This window comes from Phalacrocorax carbo, chromosome 1 (genome assembly GCF_963921805.1).
Source record: "Phalacrocorax carbo chromosome 1, bPhaCar2.1, whole genome shotgun sequence".
In the NCBI taxonomy this organism is placed as follows: Eukaryota; Metazoa; Chordata; class Aves; order Suliformes; family Phalacrocoracidae; genus Phalacrocorax; species Phalacrocorax carbo.
Genome location: NC_087513.1, coordinates 13,846,260 through 13,864,517, shown reverse-complemented (window position 1 = coordinate 13,864,517; position 18,258 = coordinate 13,846,260). Strand labels below are relative to the sequence as shown.

Here is an 18,258-nt window from a genome sequence, read left to right as displayed (position 1 = left end):
CATTTTCCCTGATTAGTTGGTATGGGGATTGCAAATTAGAATTTAACTATAAATGCTAATTTTTCTGTCAGCTGTGTTACGTACTGGAGATCAAAAATATAACTACCACCATAGTGTTGCTTATACAGTAGTAGTAAAGACTAGTACTTCAAGGAATAATATTGATCATCTACATCTTCTCTGCAGTTACTGAAGGAGGTTACCGTTTTATATATTGTGGAAAAGAAAAATGAATCCATGTCACATCTTATATCTAACATTAAATGCACAAAACTGAATAACTAAGGAGTTATAATTGAGGAACTCTTTCACATGCTAAAAAATCACGTGCAACATGCAGTCTTAATTTTGGCTAGTTTTTTCAACTTCATTTACTCTAATTGAATATAATTAAAATAATGTTCTCACAGTTGCTTGTACATCCACTGAATCTTAGAACTGTACAGTAGTTGAGGTTGGAAGGGACCTAGTCCAGAGCTAGTGTTCAAAGTAGGGTCAGCTAGAGCAGGCTGCCCAGGACTGTCAGACTGTGTAACTGCAAGGGTGGAGTCTCCACGATATCTCTGGACAACCAGTGTCAGTATTTGACCACTTCTGTAGTAAAAAGTGATGTCTTTATGTTTAGAAGTAAGTTCTTTTATTTCAGTTTGTATCTTTTACCTCTTGTTCTGTCACTGAATACCTCTGAGAATAGCCCAGCACCTGGGGAAAAATAACCCCAAGCACTGGTACATACTGGGGAGTGACCAGCTGGAAAGCAGCTTTACTGAGAAAGACCTTGGAGCTCTGGCAGACAAGCTGACCATGAGCCAGCAGTGCACCTTCAAGGCAAAAAAAGGCCAACGTGTTGCCAGCAGGATGAGAGACGGGATCCTTCTCCTCTTCTCAGCACTCCTGAGGCTGCATCTGGAGTACTGAGTCCAGTTGTGGGCTCCCCAGTACAAGAAAGATATGGACTTCATATGAGTCCATCGTACGGAGAAGGTGCTGAAAGGACTGGAGCATCTAGTAGGACAAGGGGTAATGGTTTTAAACCAAAAGAGGTTAGATTCGGACTAGATGTAAGGAAGAAATTTTTTACGATGAGGGTGGTAAAACAGTAGAACAGGTTTCCCAGAGAGGCAGCAGATGCCCCACTCCTGGAGACATTCAAGGTCAGGTTGGACGGGGCTCTGAGCAACCTGATCTAGTTTCTAGCTGGAGATGTCCCTGCGGACTGCGGGGGTGGGGGGGGGTTGGACTGGACGGCCTTTAAAGGTCCCTTCCAACCCAAACCATCCTATGATTCTGTTCTATGACCTTTCCTATGAGGAAAGGCTGAGACAGCTGTCACTGATCAGCCTGGAGGAGGCTCAAGAGGAATCTCATCAATGTGTATACACTTGATGGAAGGGAATGAAGAAGATGGAGTCAGGCTTTTCTCAGCAAGTGATCAGTGACAGGACAGGAGACAGTGGACACAATAAAAACCCACAAAATTCTGTTTGAATGTAAGGAAAAAAAAAAAAGAAAAACCAACCTCTTTACTGTGAAGATGGTTGAGTATTGGCACAGGTTGCATACAGAGGTTGTTAAACCTGACTGGACACAGTCCTGGGCAACCTGCTTTAGGTGATTGTGCTTGAGCAGGGGGATTGGACTAAATGACATGAAGAGATCCTTTCCAGCCTCAGTGCCTTAGTGAGCCTGGCTACATCTTTATACCCTCTCATCAGGTATTTGTACACAATGCTAAAATTCCTCTTACCCCCCAGCTTTGTTTTTTCCGTGCTGAACAATTCAGTGCTCTCAGCCTCTCCTTGTGTGAGTGATGCTCTGCTCCTTTAGTAATTTTAAGGTCCTTTGCTGCACTTGCTCCAGTATGCCTATGTCTGTCTTGGACTGGCAAGCCCAGAACTGGACATGCGAGTCCAGATGTGTCTCACCAGTGATGAGCAGAGGGGAACAATCTCCCCCCTCAGCCCGCTGTCAGTGATCTTCCCAATGCTGCCCAGCAGGCTGCTGGCCTGCTTTGCCACAAAGAGGCACCAATGCCTTATGGTCAACCTGTCATCTGCCAGGACCCCCAAGTCCTCCTCTGTCGGGCTGCTGTGCAGCCAGATGGGCCCCAGCCTGTACTGGCACATTCCTCTTAGGAGCTGGGCTTTGCACATCCCTGTGCTTATGTCCTGAGCCCACAGAGTTGGCCTGTTTCTCCTGGTCCCTCTTACTGGCAGCAAAACCCTGTGGTGCATCAACCACTCCTTCCAGTTTTGTATCACCTGCAAACCTGTGGAGGGTGTGCTCTGTCCCATGATGCCCGCTGCTAATGAAGGTGTTGAACAGTATCGGCACAAGTTATCAATGCCTGGGTTACTCCAGAGGTGACTGTCCTCCAGCTAGACTTTGGGCTGCTGATTGGCCCTTTAAGCATGGCAGTTAAGCTATTTCTTGATCCACCTCACTGTTCAGTTTTCTCCTGCATCAGTTTTTCTGTGAGGATGTTGCTTATTTAAGTAGACAAAATATTTTTTATCTCTTCTTATCAGGATCTACTTTTGAAGTTAGGGGAAAATTCCTGATACATTTTCTGGTATCTTATCTGCTGTAGGAGTTAATTTACAAACAAAAACCTGAAACCTCCAAACCAAAACGTTATCTTCAACACGTTCATATGAGGCCAGAGGCACAGAACCCTGTAATTACTACATCAGATATTATACTCTAAGCACAGCTCCAAGTAACTGTTTTAGCAACTAGACAGCATAAAACCTGTGTTGATCGGATCTCAGGGTATCAGCTTAGACCATGAGGAATTTGTACGCTGGTGACTTCCTGTGAAAAGAACAGATGTGGCTTCTCTTTGCCTAGCATGAAAGGAAGGAAGCTGGTGTTTGATATACTGGGTGACACTTAACTGCCTCAATAGCGAGGTTCTTCAGATTTTGTTTCTGTACTGGCCTCTTTTTTTTTTTTTTTTTTTTTTCACCCTGTGTAAGACAGCAAATCTTGTTACACAGATCTAATACATGATACCTAATGGGAGTATTGGGCCTCAAATGGTGCTTTGCTTTCAACTTAATATTAAAAAAAAAGTGTATACACAGGGGCTGTGTTAGGACACCTCTGCAGTTCTGAGCTAGCTGAGTAGTGCGCTGGCTATTCTCACAGAGAACAGTGCTACAGGTGTGTTAGGTGCCTTATCCCTATGTAATATATCTGATAATGTTACCAGTCAAGTATCAGGTTTTCTTTAAGATGTTGGTGGGAGGTGTTTTGGAGAGGCTATGTTTGTTTTGCCAGTGTACTGCAAAATTGACTCCTATTTCAGGGAAACAAGGGGGTGTGTCAGGAGAGCAGTTACAGAGAGCAGACAGATCCTCTTGACTGGGTTTGTATCCTGTTCAGAATAGTAGCTCTGGATGTCTTCTGTGGGCCTCCAAAATCTGCCTGGATGTGCTTGTATGTGCTGTGAAGTTTCTGGCAAATTTCCTGTTGCTTCTGCTGGTCTAGCATTACGTCCTGGAAGCTGAAGACAAAAGAGCAAAGGCAAAAGTGCTTTAAGATGCAACTTCTTGCATGTATCAGCAGTCAGTGCCTCTGTGACCATCACAAACATAATTAACTCCTTGTCTAAGGATATCTTCTTCCTGTGGAACAAAAGTTAAGCTCCAAGCCCTTTTATTCTGAGCTCAGAATTCACTGTGTGGGCTTAGGAACAAAGGCTTGGAAGTAGTCTACTTCCCTTCTCTTTGGGTTTTTGGTTTTGTTGTTGGTTTTTTACGTGTGTGAGTTAAGAGACTACAGTGCTGTTCTCTAAAGACAGCTTATTTCCTTCTTCTAGGCATCGGATCTGTATCTTGTAAGATGTTACTCTGACGGTCTGCTGAATGCTTTTCTTGTCTTGGGAATATCATTAGTGGTTTGCGTTTTGTCTTTTTTTTTTTCTTTTCTCTTCTGTTTGTGACTTGACTTTCATTGAGGGGGTGGAGGTAATAGCCTACCTGACTCCAGACAGTTAAACTAGCCGTACAAGATAAAAGGTGGATAGTTGTGGAAGAGGAAGGTAGTACTGAGGAACTGATGCTTTTTGAGGCAGAGTTGGTGCGTAAGCCTGATTTTGGCGCCTTCAGCTGAATGTGGAAGAGTTTACTTACATTAGGAAGCTTAGGGATGCAAGCTGTTTGTCTGCCTAAACAGACAGGGTTGCTGTTCTTTTGAAAGCAATGTTAAAACTTGCCCACCTTGGAGAAGGGCAACTCTTAAAAAAAGTATTTTTGCAGTCCCTGAGGCTTCTGAAGGAGATGTGTTTGGCTTTTTCAGAGAGCCTGATGGCTGTTCTTATGCATCTAGAATGAAAATGTGTTTTGTCATCCTTTTGCATTTGCAGATATATTCCCTGTAGAATAAGGCTACATAATTTCCCCTTTTTCTCGGAATCCATTATGTGGAAGGAAGAGCTCAGTTCTTGGAGGGGTGGAAAAAAAGCTGCTTTGCACATGTATATTTTTAAAAATTCAGGAAATACAAGCGATTCACACTTGCTTTTCAAGAAATCTGCATAATGAAAAAGTTACCATTTTAGAAATTGCAAGTTTCCTACAAAAAACATTTACACTGATGTGACATGGCCGAGGGTTACTGGAGGTCCTGCAAAGAGAAGAAGGATTAATAAGCTTATTTGTAAACAGCCCCACTTGTGATTTTCCTTTTAAAAAAAGTCCTATTTTTCTAATTGCTGTGCTCTGATTTAAATAATTTCTAGAAGTGCAGTAGGAAAAATTCTTAGTGTGTATTTCTGCAAGATGAAATGCCTTGGTTTATGGAATGCTAAAACACAGGGAAGAAGGGAGAATGAACACCTTTATCGTGCTGGTATGAACATCTGCAAGTACAAATTGTTTTCTAAAGCTTTTTTATTCTTTTGGGAGAAAGGATATTTAATTCAAATGTACATTCTTATGCTTTTAAAATTCTTTATGGCTAGGTTTGCACAGAAGTAATTGTAAACTTCCTATATGTAAGACAAGACCCACCTCTGAATCATACTGCATGTTTTTTTTCCCATCCACTATATTTTGTCTTTGTGTGTCTTTAGGGAAAATGTTGAAGGATTTTTATGCAGTGCGCTTTAGTTGATGGGACATTGAGGGCATGGGAATGGCGCACAACCTACTGCACTGATTTGCTTGTAATACTGATCTTGCTTCACAGTCCTTATGGACTAAGTTATCAACTTTTACCAATGAAATATATAAGGTGAAACACAGATGTCAAATACAGGTAGGATGTATGTGATGAGATCCCTAAAAGCAGAGCTCTTCTAAGTTCCAGCGGACCTCAAACATTTTTCAGAAAGAATCTTAAATCGTTTGCTTACCTTTTGTGTAGCCGGTGGGTCACTGTTTTCCAGGCTTTCTGGAGATGTCTTTGCTGCTGCTTGCCCTTGGTTCCTTCCCACCCTTTTACATTCATTTCTACCCCTAAAGTTGCTGCAGCCTCCATTACTCCTGTTCAGCTAGTGCATTCAGTTGCCTACGCTAATCTGTGAGAACCTAAAAGGAACCGTCAGTGGTGGACTTGAGCAGTCCCTGCTGTTGTCCAGGTAGGGTGAGACACTGTCAGCACATGCTGCTTTGGGGTGGAGCAGGTGGCAGCTGGAGGGAGAGCAGTGCTCTAACAGCTTTGAAATGTGTCTTGCTGGAGGAGGGGGGCTGGAGCTGGAAACAAAGACTTCTGGTACATCAATGAAAAGCAAAAGTTGAGTCTTTACTACCACTGCCTGCAAAGCCTATGTAGGTTAAAAGGTTGCCATGCAACTTTTTGGTTGGAATGGATCAGAAATACTGGTCTGAAGGCTATGGGTACAAATTATGATTGGATGTAGCATATGCACATGTATTATTTGGAACTACTTCTCAGGGTGAAGACTGTGGAAATAATTGTAGTTTTTAATTACTTTATTTCAGAGATGAGGAAATAAAAGATAGTTCAGAGAGAATTGCAGTGCTGTCACATTAGAGGAGCTCTTCCTTTGAGAACAGTGTTTCTAACTCCAGGTTATTGCTGGTAAATGTCTTGTTGCTAGGCTGGGTACAGAGAAGGTACTTTCCTTTTGCTCTGTGATTGTATTGTATATGTGAAATGGGTGTCAGTTCTAATTTCCATGCCATAGGTTAGTTAGAATACTGTTATGGTCAGCTCAGAAAAGAGGTCTGGTTACCCTACTGTCTTTAAAGTTTTTCCATAACAGCATGAAAAATGCTGGTAGTGGAGTGCATTTGCTGCCTCTGATGCTTGAAGTGGAAGGCTTCATTGAATCAAGATGATTAAATCAGCACTTTTTCACCCTATAGCGTATTTTAAGATACAGACACATGGAACTGTACAATAATTTTGTCCTGCATGATTCCTCTTACAGATTCTCATTCTCCCATGCAGACCTATATTTTTGAACAGAAATCTTCTGTTATACTTTCCCCCTCCAAAAGTTTCTGTCCTTGCTTCCAGTCTGTGTGGAATTTCTGTTATGGTTTTTATTTTGGATGTTGATTTATTTAGCGAGTAGAGAATTAGAAGTATGGAAGGAATAATAGGTTGCTGCTTTTTAAAATACTATTTATAATATACATAAAATAGTTAATCTGTAATTTTATTTATATATATTTACTGCTGTAACTTGGGTGACCAGACTCCAGAGGCTGTTTGCAAGTTTTGTAGTTTTAGACTGTTCATTGTAGAAGAATTAACTGAAAATATTTTAGAGCTTTATAATTTTTATTTATCACTATAAATCTCTGCTTATCTTACAACATACCATTGAAGCTTTCATAAGTGCAGCTGTTGGAAAATGTATAGGAGGAAGCATGTTAAGATCTTCCTGTGTGGCTCTGATGGGTAACAGTTATCTTAATGAGCTAAATGTAGTAGAAGTCAATGTACATCCCTGTAGCAACTTTTAACATATCCTGTGCCTGTATACCTCTAAGCAGGTCACTTTCAGAAAATATTGAATAGCTGTTCTCAAGGTGGACGTGACTATTCAACTTCCAGGAGGGCTGACACAACATAAAGTAGGATTATTTTAAGTATTTTAGGCTTGACTCTTCCAATGTTTAAAATTTAAGCTTTCAAGCTTATAAATAGATAAGATAGCTGTAAGTTCTCAGGTGTACTCCTGCTGTTTGGTTTGTTTCCTGGGCTGTGTACTGAGTCACCTTGAATTTATGTTTGTTTTCAGCACATGGTCTATTAGTTTTTCAACATGTCGACAGTTGATCTTGCTCATTCGTATTTGCAAGTGACTGTGCATTTTGTGTCTGTTCAGAATTCCATGTGGATGGGCTAACTGTTAGGAATTCAGCTGTTCTAGTAGTTTTGAACTATTTTGTATTATGTTTTTCATTAACTCATCACATTATTATAGACAATTATACTTAATGAAAAATATATAAAATATATTATGTTAAAATAAATGTAAAATTCTGTCACTTATTTAACTATCTGGCTGGTAAAAATGTGAGGGTTTTTTTAGGATCTAAAAGACTTCTCATGGTTTTTCTTGTCCTTTTAAAAATTTCTTCACTTTTTTTTTGCTATTGTAAGTGGCAGTGCTTCCAAGAATGCTTGTACTCTATGACTACATATTTTATTTATTTACTGGTTGATGAATGGTGTCTTGGCTGCTCCTGTTTTAAGCTATTTTTTAGTTATTTGTGGTTATGAACTTAACTCATTGGAAGATACAGGGAACACTTCTGTGGTTTGAACTGGGATTTCTGTGTTGACTATTTAAAGACTCAGCCTGAAGAGCTTTAGCAGAGCTAAGTCATCATAAATTTCTAATATGTCAGTAGCTTTAGTTTGAATTGTAGTGAGAATGCTAGAAAATGCTTGAGTCATTTGGCCATGTGAGACTATGGGAAGAAAGTGAAGATCATTAATTGGAGGTTACTGCTTACCTATCCCCTTACCAGAGAGTACTAGGGAGAATGTCTTGTAGTATTGCAGTAGGAGACCCTGGTTCAGGACCAAGCCAAAGACTTAGTTTTACAGCTGATAATGGGACCAGCCAGGCTGATCCCTCTCTGCAGAACTAGCAGTATACCTGCAGCTGCTTGATATTGCTGTGACTTTTCACATGCTATAAAATGAGGAGTAAGATGATGTGTTTCAGGCCTTCAGCTGAAAAATCTAGGAAATGTGGTCCCTGTTCAGGCTCCTTGGTATTGATACTTTTTCCTCTGTGCTCCTGCCTCCCACCAAGTGGTCCTCAGCTCTGTTAAATTTCAGGGACTGAGTTCTGAAGTGGGGAGGTCAAACTGACTGTAATTAGTGACTGCAGTTAAAAATGTTTGTCCCTTCCTGCTACTAGCTGTCAGCTAGGAAACTGTGGCAAAGAACAATTTAGCATAGTTGTTAATATTTTTTCTCTTTAAACTTTTAAAGTTCCCCCCCTAATAATTCTGGGGGCTGTGACCTCGAAGTTGAGAAAAACTGCTCAAGTTGAAATAATTGAATGAAGTTAAAGCTTTGTGGCCTCTGCTTACGTGACATTTCAGATCAAATGATCTCATGGACAAAACACAACATAAAATAAACTTCAGGTAACTTCTGAGTTTTCTTCTTATAAAAGCTCATGCTTGGAAGGAGGTCAGGCTGCCTAGCATCAGTTTAAATTACAAGTACCTATCATCTAGTACTAACAGAGCATTGGTTATTTGCATAAAATTCAAACAGTTCTGAATCTCAGTCCTCAGTAATAGGTCCTGTGCTGTCAGTGACAGGGATATGTGGCACAAGAAATAAATTTACCTTGAAAGATCTACCTATCACGTAGATGTATGCAGCGGCAGAAGTATTGGTGGTATGTAAGGCCTGACTTGCCTAGAGGGTGGATAAACGTTAAGAGGTAGTTCTCTTTATTGCTGAGTATGTGCATGCACGAACAGAATAAATATGGATTTCCATTCTTCTAATTTCATTAAAAATACAATGCAAGTTTTATAACTCCTTCTTTGTGCAAATAGTGATAGCCAAATAAGAACAGAAGCAAAATTAAAATCTTGGTGTTCTTTGGTATTTTACACTCCAGTAAAGTGTGAGCTCAGTCTGCTTTTTCACATCAGATCAAGGGGAGAGTTCCTGTAAGCATCTCTGGGTGCTGAGGGGTTTTCTCCCCACCTTCCACCCCATTTATTCCTTGTTCTTGGAGTGCCAAAGCACTTCTCTGACTCACCTTAACTAAAAGACTTTCTTAATACAAGTGAAAGTTCTTACTTCTGTCTCGTGTTTCTGAATCATGTAGTGGAAAACGGCTTTTGTTTTGTTTATAGGTGTTTCAGTAGCTGAGCTTGTCTAAATGCATCTCAGAATACCTAGAGACAGAATATGCCATGGCTGCTGTCTTGGCTGAAATCAGATTCCAGCAGTTGTAGGTACATGTATGTATGCACCCTTATTGTGATTGCTGGTGAAGATGCTCTGGAACACCTGTCTTGAAGGTTTTGGATTGTGAGGGTGTGCCTCAATCATAACTACTTGAGAGGTGAAATAAGTTAGCTTGCATCAAGCACTGCATTGCTGCTGCCAAATCTTGCTTAAAACAAAGCTAGTTTGGGTATCTCAGTCCTAGAGTGTTTGGAGACTTATTCTGCCTTTTGGGTTGCTTGCTTATGTTTTCACCAAATTCTGTATTTTTGCTCTGAGGCAGCCTGATTACTGCCCTAGGGAGACCTTGAAGGCAGCTGTTCTTTTTTGGTGTCTGTTAGCCAAATGTCAAAGCAGCATTACTGGTTTTGGAAGAAACAGCATGTTTTGCTTTAAAGTATTTTGATATAGGCACCAGAGGAGTGACAGAATGGGTGTGCTTCTGCTTTTCTCTACAGTAATGCAAAAGGAGAATAGGATGAAAGTACTTTATTGGGCATTGCTGACAGCAATCCTGGTATTTCAGCAAAGTAGTTCCTTTTGCTGTTGAAGCCTTTGCAACTTCTGAGCAGCTTTAAACACCTACTTCAGAGTGGGTCTTGGAAATTCAGTGGAGCAGAAGCCTTAGGCTAGAAATGTGCCGCCTCCTTGTACTGTGAAATTCTATTCAAGCTTTGCTGAGAAATGCTACTTCTAGAAATGTTTTCCATTTTGTTTGTATTTCTCAGGAAAACTTTGGCCATATACTAAAGTAACGGAACACAAGTATTCAATATTTGTGATATTCGGTTACAAATCAATAATTGAACATTTTGTGAACAAATACAAATCAATAATTCGACACAAATAACTGAGCACATATATGTTGAAGTCCAAGCGGTATTGGGAAGAAGCACTATACAGCACCTCACACACACTCACTGTAATAAAGGACAGAGGGAAGAAATTGTAGTCTGATCCATATTACAGTTCAATGTACTAGAATGTTGCCTTCAAAAAGGTGAATTGTATGACTTCAGTGTTAAATTTAAAAGTGCAAGCTTTGGGTTAGGAAACTTTCTGTTAAGGTTTGCTAGGAGCTTGGTCCTATCTCATACGTGTGTGGAGGTAATGGGGGGTGTGGCAGGGGGATTTTTTTTTTAACCCTTAAAAATTCAGCTTTGTTCAGTGCTGGGGGTGGACAGATGAAGGTGTGATAGGCAGCATACCTAAGCAGATCAAGTGGTTTGCTGCCACTGGTGAGGGAGGGGTCAACTCACTTGTTCTCAAACGGAGCTCAGATTTTTGCAGGGATATAGTCACTCAGATCTGGGACTTCAGACATGGCAGGGAAAGGGTGGAAACTTGTGTTCACTGGGGTACAATCAGCAGCAATAGAACTGGCAACAAATACAACTACTTCTAAGCTTAAAGCAAGAAGCTCTTTCCTATGGCAAGAGCCAAATTGTTCACTTGTACAAAAAAAACCCAAACCAAAACAAAAAAACCACACACCACTTTTAAGTTTACAAAACTACTAAACTACAGAACAGGCTTCCTGGAGAGGTGGTCGATGCCCCAAGCCTGTCAGTGTTTAAGAGGCATTCGGACAGTGCCCTTAAAAACATGCTTCAACTTTTGGTCAGCCCTGAAGTGGTCAGGCAGTTGGACTAGATGATCATGTAGGTCCCTTCCAACTGAAATATTCTGTTGTAGTCTAATCATCAGTAAATAGCACTCAAAAGAGCAAAGTCATGGTCTAAAAGGCAACGGTGCTCTTAAGACAAATACCGGCTTCCCCCGCCTTGCCTTGCTGCAGCATTCATTGCTCTAATTCCATATTTTCTATATTCAAACTAATATAATATCTGGAAATGGTTGACTTCTTTGATATCTGTCAGTATAGCAACAAATTTTCATATTTAGAGTGAAACAATTTTAAAATGTTAAGCTAAAGCATTTTTAGGAGTTTGAAATACCTCTAGACTGTTGAATGCTCTCGAGTTGTATATTCCTGTGGTCAGAAAGAGGAGAAAAAATTGTCTATTCTGTAGTCCATATTTGGAGGTTTGGATTGGGACTGTAATCTGGAACTTCCCCTTGTAATAAGCCATTTATTTATTTTTATTTCCTCCCAAATGGAACTGGTGCCCTGATGACACCATTACAATACCCCCAGAATGTGAGCAGTCGGTAATTTTTGTCAGGTGATGACATTTCACTCAAGTACCGTGGCACCTTTGATGAACTATTTTCAAGACTCCTCAACGGTTGACGTAGTTGGTTGTACATGTGTTGCTGTTCTTTCCAGTCTTTCCACGCCCACTGAATTTAAAGACTCTTGTGGCAGAACAAGATGTTAACAAAGTAGTGGTGAATATTGGATCTACCAGCTGAAGCAGTCCTGTAGCAGAGGCCCATGCTGGTTTTGCATTGAGTTTAGCCTAATGAAAAGACAGATTTTCATGAGGATACTGTGCCTTTTGGCAGTTGAACATGGTTAGCTAAAAGTGAAATTGTGCTCATAGTATATGCTGTGTTAAATCTGATTTAGAGCAAAAGGAGTCTTTGTGGCTCTTAACTGTGTGGGCTAGGTTAAGGAATCCTAGAGCCGGCTTCCTTGTTGGGTGAAGAAAGAAATCAGTGACCTCAGGGCACTTCTTCCCCCATACAAGGTGAGAAAATAGAAGATGGAGGGATAACAAGCTTGCCTGCCTCCCCTTCAGAAATCCCAGAGGTATGTAGCTGCTGTCATAATACCTCAAGAGGCTCAGAGGCAAGTGTCTTAATTGCTTGTTCTGCTTTCCGGTATCTGCACCTTCCATATCCAAACCTCTTAATTATCGGCAAGAATGTGTGATTCCATGCACTAACAATTGTGATTTTTTTTTTTTTTTTAAGGACTCTTGTCCTTTAAAAAGAATTACTTGGGCTGAGGATTGCAAGTTCGATAGTTGGTCTCTACTACTATGCTGTAGCAGACCGACTTAACTCTTGGGAATTTGAGGTGACTTAGAAATTGTGTGTTTCATTGCAAGACTAAACTTCCAGACTTCTGAACCTGCTGATCTTGAAGCACTTGTTGTGATCATAATTTTGTGCTTTAACGTTCCCAGTAATTTGATTTATGAAATCATGAGATGATTTCAACTGCTAGACTTTAGGGCAGTGTAGTGACAGAAGTGTGGGGGGTGTGTGTGTGGTTTGGGGTTTGGGGTTTGGTTTTTTTTTTTGCTACCATCTTCATTACTTGTGAAAAAAACCCCAAAAGCAGTTGAGGAAAACTGCTTTAAAACAAAGGAGAGTTACCTTGGGAATCACTCGAACACATTATCCCTGAATGAGTACTTTTGGCTTTAGGCTTGCATATTATACAAACTCAAAGCTAATTTCTGCTTCGTGAAGTTTTGGGTTTTGGTGGTTGGTTGGGGCTGCTTTTGTTGTTTGGTTTGGTTTTGTTTAAATAATAATAATTAAGAAGTATGGAGTCAGTTTTTAGATATTTCCACATGTCTTTCAATAAATTTTACTTAGTTCTGGAAGAATGACCTTGTAGAACTACCTGCCAAGGTAGGTTGTGGCAGTGGCATGTTGTGAAGAGCTTGCTGCTGATGGTTGGTATTCACAAACTGTTAGTAAACCCTTCTTTGGCAACATTTGACAGCTGCTGTATCACGTCTCCGAGCTTTCTGGTATAGTAATTGCTGATAACCAGTTAAATGGTATGATTGTTACTCATCATGAAAGTCGCCTTGGGAAACCTGAGTTTTTGTGATTTTTTTTTTTGTTTGTTTGTTTTTTCCTCTCCCTTCCCCCGGCTTATTTGTGATATAATATGAAAATAGCAGGTGTCTTTTACTAATAATTTTAAGTAAGATACACATTGTGACCCTTGCTATTAATCTCTGGTCTTTGTGTGCTGCAGTGAGTGTGTTGGTAACTTTGAATCCTGATCTTTAAATATGTGTTTTGTATATGAAGATACTTATGAGACCTTCATTCTATTCTTCCTCTCAACAGGTGGGAAGGAGAAACCAAAAACCAATGCAGAAGAGCTACAGATTAAAAAAGTTAAGAAGAAAAAGAAAAAGAAACATAAAGAGAACGAGAAGAGGAAGCGCCCAAAAATGTACAGCAAATCAATTCAGACCATTTGCTCAGGATTGGTTTCTGATATTGAGGATCAGGAAGCCAAAGGCATCATAGATGATCATCTTAAGGATTTCAGTGGGAAAAATATGGATCCCAAGAAGGACTGTGAGTCCAAGATACCAGAGAACAGTGAGTTTCCATTTGTCTCGTTAAAGGAGCCACGGGTTCAAAATAAACTCAAAAGGTTGGACACATTGGAGTTCAAACAGCTGATTCATATTGAGCACCAGCCTAACGGAGGTGCATCAGTTATCCATGCCTACAGTAATGAACTCTCCCACTTATCTCCTGTGGAGATGGAGAGATTTGCAGAAGAGTTTGTGGGTCTGGTTTTTAGTGAAAATGAAAACTGTGCAGCTTACTATGTAATGGGTATTGTTCATGGGGCAGCTACTTATTTACCTGACTTTTTAGACTACTTTTCGTTTAATTTTCCCAATTCACCAGTGAAAATGGAGATTTTGGGAAAGAAAGATATAGAGACAACGACTATGTCAAATTTTCATGCTCAGGTAAGAGGTTATACATTTTACTTTCTAAAGTCATATAATGGTTTCAAACAATTGTGAATGGGTTTTTTTAGAATACGGTTACTATTAGCTGTGCTGTGTGGATGACGCAGGAGACTAGAAACAAGGGAATTCTTTAAGTTAGTTCTGCAGTATTGAAGATAAGGCACCTGTTAATTGAGACGTGAAGGTGGGTTTTATGGGGGAGGGGAAGTGTTTGCATGCATGTGCGTCTGTAGGTTTCTTTGGATTTGTTTCTGTAGTTGAAGCTTAACTATGAGTTTTGGAGGGTTAAAATGGTTTAGCTGCAGCTATCTGGGCATCTGAACTGTAGTGTATCTGTATGAACTTCTTCATAAAACAGAAATGCTTTAATACACTAAAACAATGTTATACATAAAACCTGTGTAAGGCACAGTTAATGAGTTGCGTTTGTAGTTTGAGGCTTCTAAATCATCCTTAAAGGAGAACTCAGGGGTGGTTAACATAGCTACTAATTTGATCTTTACCCCTTCATGTTTCCCCCCAGCTGGTTGTATTCTCTTGAAAGCTGTTAAGTTATACGGTAAAATGGCAGGCAGCTTTTGACTTTTTTTAATTTATTTTTTTCTATTGTCTGGAGAGAAATGACTGAATACTCTTTTAACAACAGCTAGTGATTAAACATCACCTCTGCTATTTATTAACTTGCTGTAGAAGATAAATTACAGTTGCATATAAATTATTTATATTTCTAGTCTTTTAAGTTCAGGGGAAGAAAATTACTATTTTCTTATCCTCATCACCGAGGTAGTAATCTATTATGTAAAGCCCATACAGATATTGTGTAACAATTTATGAAGAAACTCAATCCTGTTTTTCATTATATCAGTTATATCACAGTTGCCTGTTTAACTCCCTTTTTATGAATGTAGATGTTGTATGGAATACCTTTAGACTATTTTAGTCTTCACTTTTTAGACAGTTATAAAGAATTCAAGTGTAAGTTATACTGTCATCTTCTTGATGAAAAAATGCTTTTTTTTTTTCCTTCAGCTACATAAACACTTGTGTGGAACACTCGCATTTATTGACAAATTTCAGGTGTGCTTTATCCACAAGGATACACAGAACTGAAATGCTGCTGCAAGGGAACGTTTGCAGTGCTGGTGAAAAGAACATCCACTGCCATATTCTGTGAAATATATTAACTTTTTTTTTCTATATGTAAACCTGAATCATTACTTCAGTACTAAAAATCACAGAACATATTATGGGCAGCTACCCAGAGCTGCTCTGTCTTAGGTAATTTATATAAAAACGCTGGTTCTGTCCTTGTAAGTATGTTCTTAAAGTCCAACCTGTTGTCCTGGGCAGCTATGCGAGCATAGCTGTGTGCTAGTGTTTGCCCTAAAGAAGTCATTAATAAAAGTCCCTATTTTATTTTTGTGAATTATAGTGGAATTATTTTACTGTGCTTCAGTATTGTCCCAGAGGAACGCTCTTAGTATGGGTGAAGTAAAATGCTGAGCAATACCCAGCAATTCCTGTGCTTCAGGACAAGATTGACTATTTTTAAGCTATACCTGATGAATGCTAGTCTGATGTGTTTGCTGGAGATCTCTAGGTGATTCCACACTTCCTGGAGAAATGCTGAAAAAACATATTTTTTTTCCCCTCTTTTTTGCCCTCTTATCTTAATCTTCCTGGCAGTCATTTTATTCCGGTCTTTAGTAGTCAAGGTGAACAGTTTATGATTTTCTTTGTGTTCTCTGTATTTGAAGATTGCATAACAGCTCTTTTCCCCTCCTAGATTCAGTAATTTGAGCTATTTCAGTCTACCATTACATGTTACATCCTTATCAGTCTTACTGCTCTCCCCTTATGCTCTCTTCAGTCATCCTTGTTTTTCTTAAAATACACTACTGAAAAAGGACAGCGTCCGCCTGGTGTATTGTTGTCAAGCAGTATGAGAAGACTGCTTCAAGTGACTTGCAAATTATTGCTTTGTTATCTATTCTTGCCTTTTTCAGAGCAGTTTGTGATCTGTTGTAGCAGCAGCTCCTGCTGAGCGAGTCATTCTGCTTTTTAAACAACTGCATGTTTATGCAGTTAACTATCTATATCTGAGTGTGTTCTTTGCTTTTATTCAAATTTTTAATTGTCCCGTGTATTCATACCCCTTCTTCCCCTTTTACAGTTTATCAAAGATCTTGTTAGTTTTGATCCTTTCCTATAGTACACTTGCAGCTTTGTGTTACCTGCAGATTTCATAAGCATACACTGTGTTCGAAGGAGAGACCCTTCCTCTGTGCCACAAAATCGGTCCTTTCGTATTGATAGTTATGTGAACACAGATCAGTTAAAAGTGCCCACTGTTCGCTGTTACTAGACTGTTTCTGCAGCAGTTTTGAGAACATAATGCAAATGTCAGGGTGTGTACTGGTCCTCTGAAAAAACCTGCCCTGTCATAGACAGAAAAGGAAGTTTGACTTTGTCCATATTTATTAGCTTTTACCATCTCATTTTCTAGGTGCTTAAGACAGGAGTATCTAGCGAACTTTTTTCTGGAAGCTGAAACCAGGCTAAATGATGTCGAAGTCTTCTGCATCTTGCTTGTCTTGACACCTCTTTCTTTAAGATGGTATATTTATCTTCTTCCAGCTTTGAAGAATGGTTTGTGTTTTGAGTTCTCACTGATTTATGAAGGCCTTGTTTCCTTTTAGCTTACTGCCTGGTACTGTAGGGTATGTGAGTGTACCCATCATTAAGACTCTTACTTTTAGGAAAAGTCACTTGTATTTTACACTTCTCAGTGGCTCCGACGATTTGTCTAACTGCACAATCTAGCACCTGTTGCTGCTAAAAGAGGATGCCCTCCTTGCTGCTTTCCTCCCAGTGGCATGTTCTTGTGCCAAGCTGTGGTGCTTCTTGAACTGGTGAGCCAGTTTGTTTTGTTAATCCATCAGAAAGCTTAACCTACTCCCAAGTGATTGGTTTTCTTACTGAGCCAGCAAATTTTTAGCTTACTGTGCCAGAGGTAGCTCAAGGATGGGTGTGGGACTATGCGGTCAGCCCCGTTCCATAACAGGAGGCAGTTTGTATCTTCAGAGAAATTATTTTTGGTTTTTTTTCCCAGTCTGAAGTAATTTATTCCATGTTGCCTGTGTGAACTGTGATGGACATGGGATATTCAGATAGGATAGAGAATTACGTAAGTATTTTAGGGGAAGAAATGCAATAGTAATGACAGTTCATGTGTGTTGTGACTTTTCAGATGAGTGATTGTCCTCACCTCTTAGAGTTCTGGACACAGAGGTTTTCATTCCAGTTCTCTTTTAGCCCCTTTTAACTGATGTCCTCCAACTTTTAAGAGCTAAACAAGATTTTTTGCAGAGAGGTTTTGCTGTTTATTCCTTCTCTAATTTGTGAAATCCTGCTTGAAAATATTTGTTCTTCTAGTATTTGAGGGGAATTGCTGAAAATATTTTTCTTTAAAGAAAATCTTAAATTATTGGTTAGTCTTTCATTTTCTTATAATTAGACTTGTACAGCATCTTTCCATATATTATGCTATTTTTCTGTGTTCTGGAAAAAATTCTTTATATTGGAACTATGTGTCTCTTCAGTTGTGTTTCAGTAGCGTTCAGCAGAATTTGATTTCAGTAGAATTCGCTCCTTGATTTTTAAGGTTTTTGAATGTTTGGTTATTAAAAAGTTTTAGCGGTGTTTAGCAACTGTGTGCTGTTACGCAGGCTCCCCAAAGCACAGTCCCCTCCCCCGTCCCCCGATGATGAAAAATTGAATTTTAGCTCTTTTAAAGTGTATGTACTGACATGTTCTTTTCTATCAAATAATCTTTAAGACTGTGTGTAAGAGACTTTTCTGATAGGCTGCCATCATCTATTGGCCTCTAAGCAAAAATAAAACCAAACCACCCACCACCAAAAAAACCATGATTGAACAAAGTATCAGTTCACAAGGAATTACATTAGAAATCTGCAGCACATGCTCATTGGTTTTCTTCAGAGAAAATAGTTACCTTTCCAGATTGCTTCTTGACAGTTTCAACTAATAAATATGAAATGACAGTCATATGTTGTTCTTTTTGGTCACATATTCTTTAGTAACGAAAACCAAGCCTAAACCAAACCCTAGAGGTTTTCACTGGCAGCTTGGACAGGATCTGAGACTCAACCTTGTCATAGATCTTTCTGAGTTAAAAGAGCAT

At 39.5% G+C, this 18,258-nt stretch overlaps 1 protein-coding gene across 2 annotated transcripts in view; it reads left to right on the top strand.

Moving 5' to 3' along the window:
* The window catches only part of RSBN1L (round spermatid basic protein 1 like), a 53,374-nt gene that overhangs the window by 14,061 nt on the left and 21,055 nt on the right, over positions 1-18,258 (top strand). The window contains exons 3-4 of one of the 2 annotated variants that reach the window (XM_064444183.1): positions 13,408-13,668; positions 13,987-14,051. In XM_064444183.1, coding sequence (XP_064300253.1) covers positions 13,408-13,668; positions 13,987-14,051 — 326 coding nt within the window. Of the gene's footprint in view, positions 1-13,407; positions 14,052-18,258 lie in introns of both variants that reach the window. The other variant, XM_064444171.1, reaches the window with a different exon arrangement.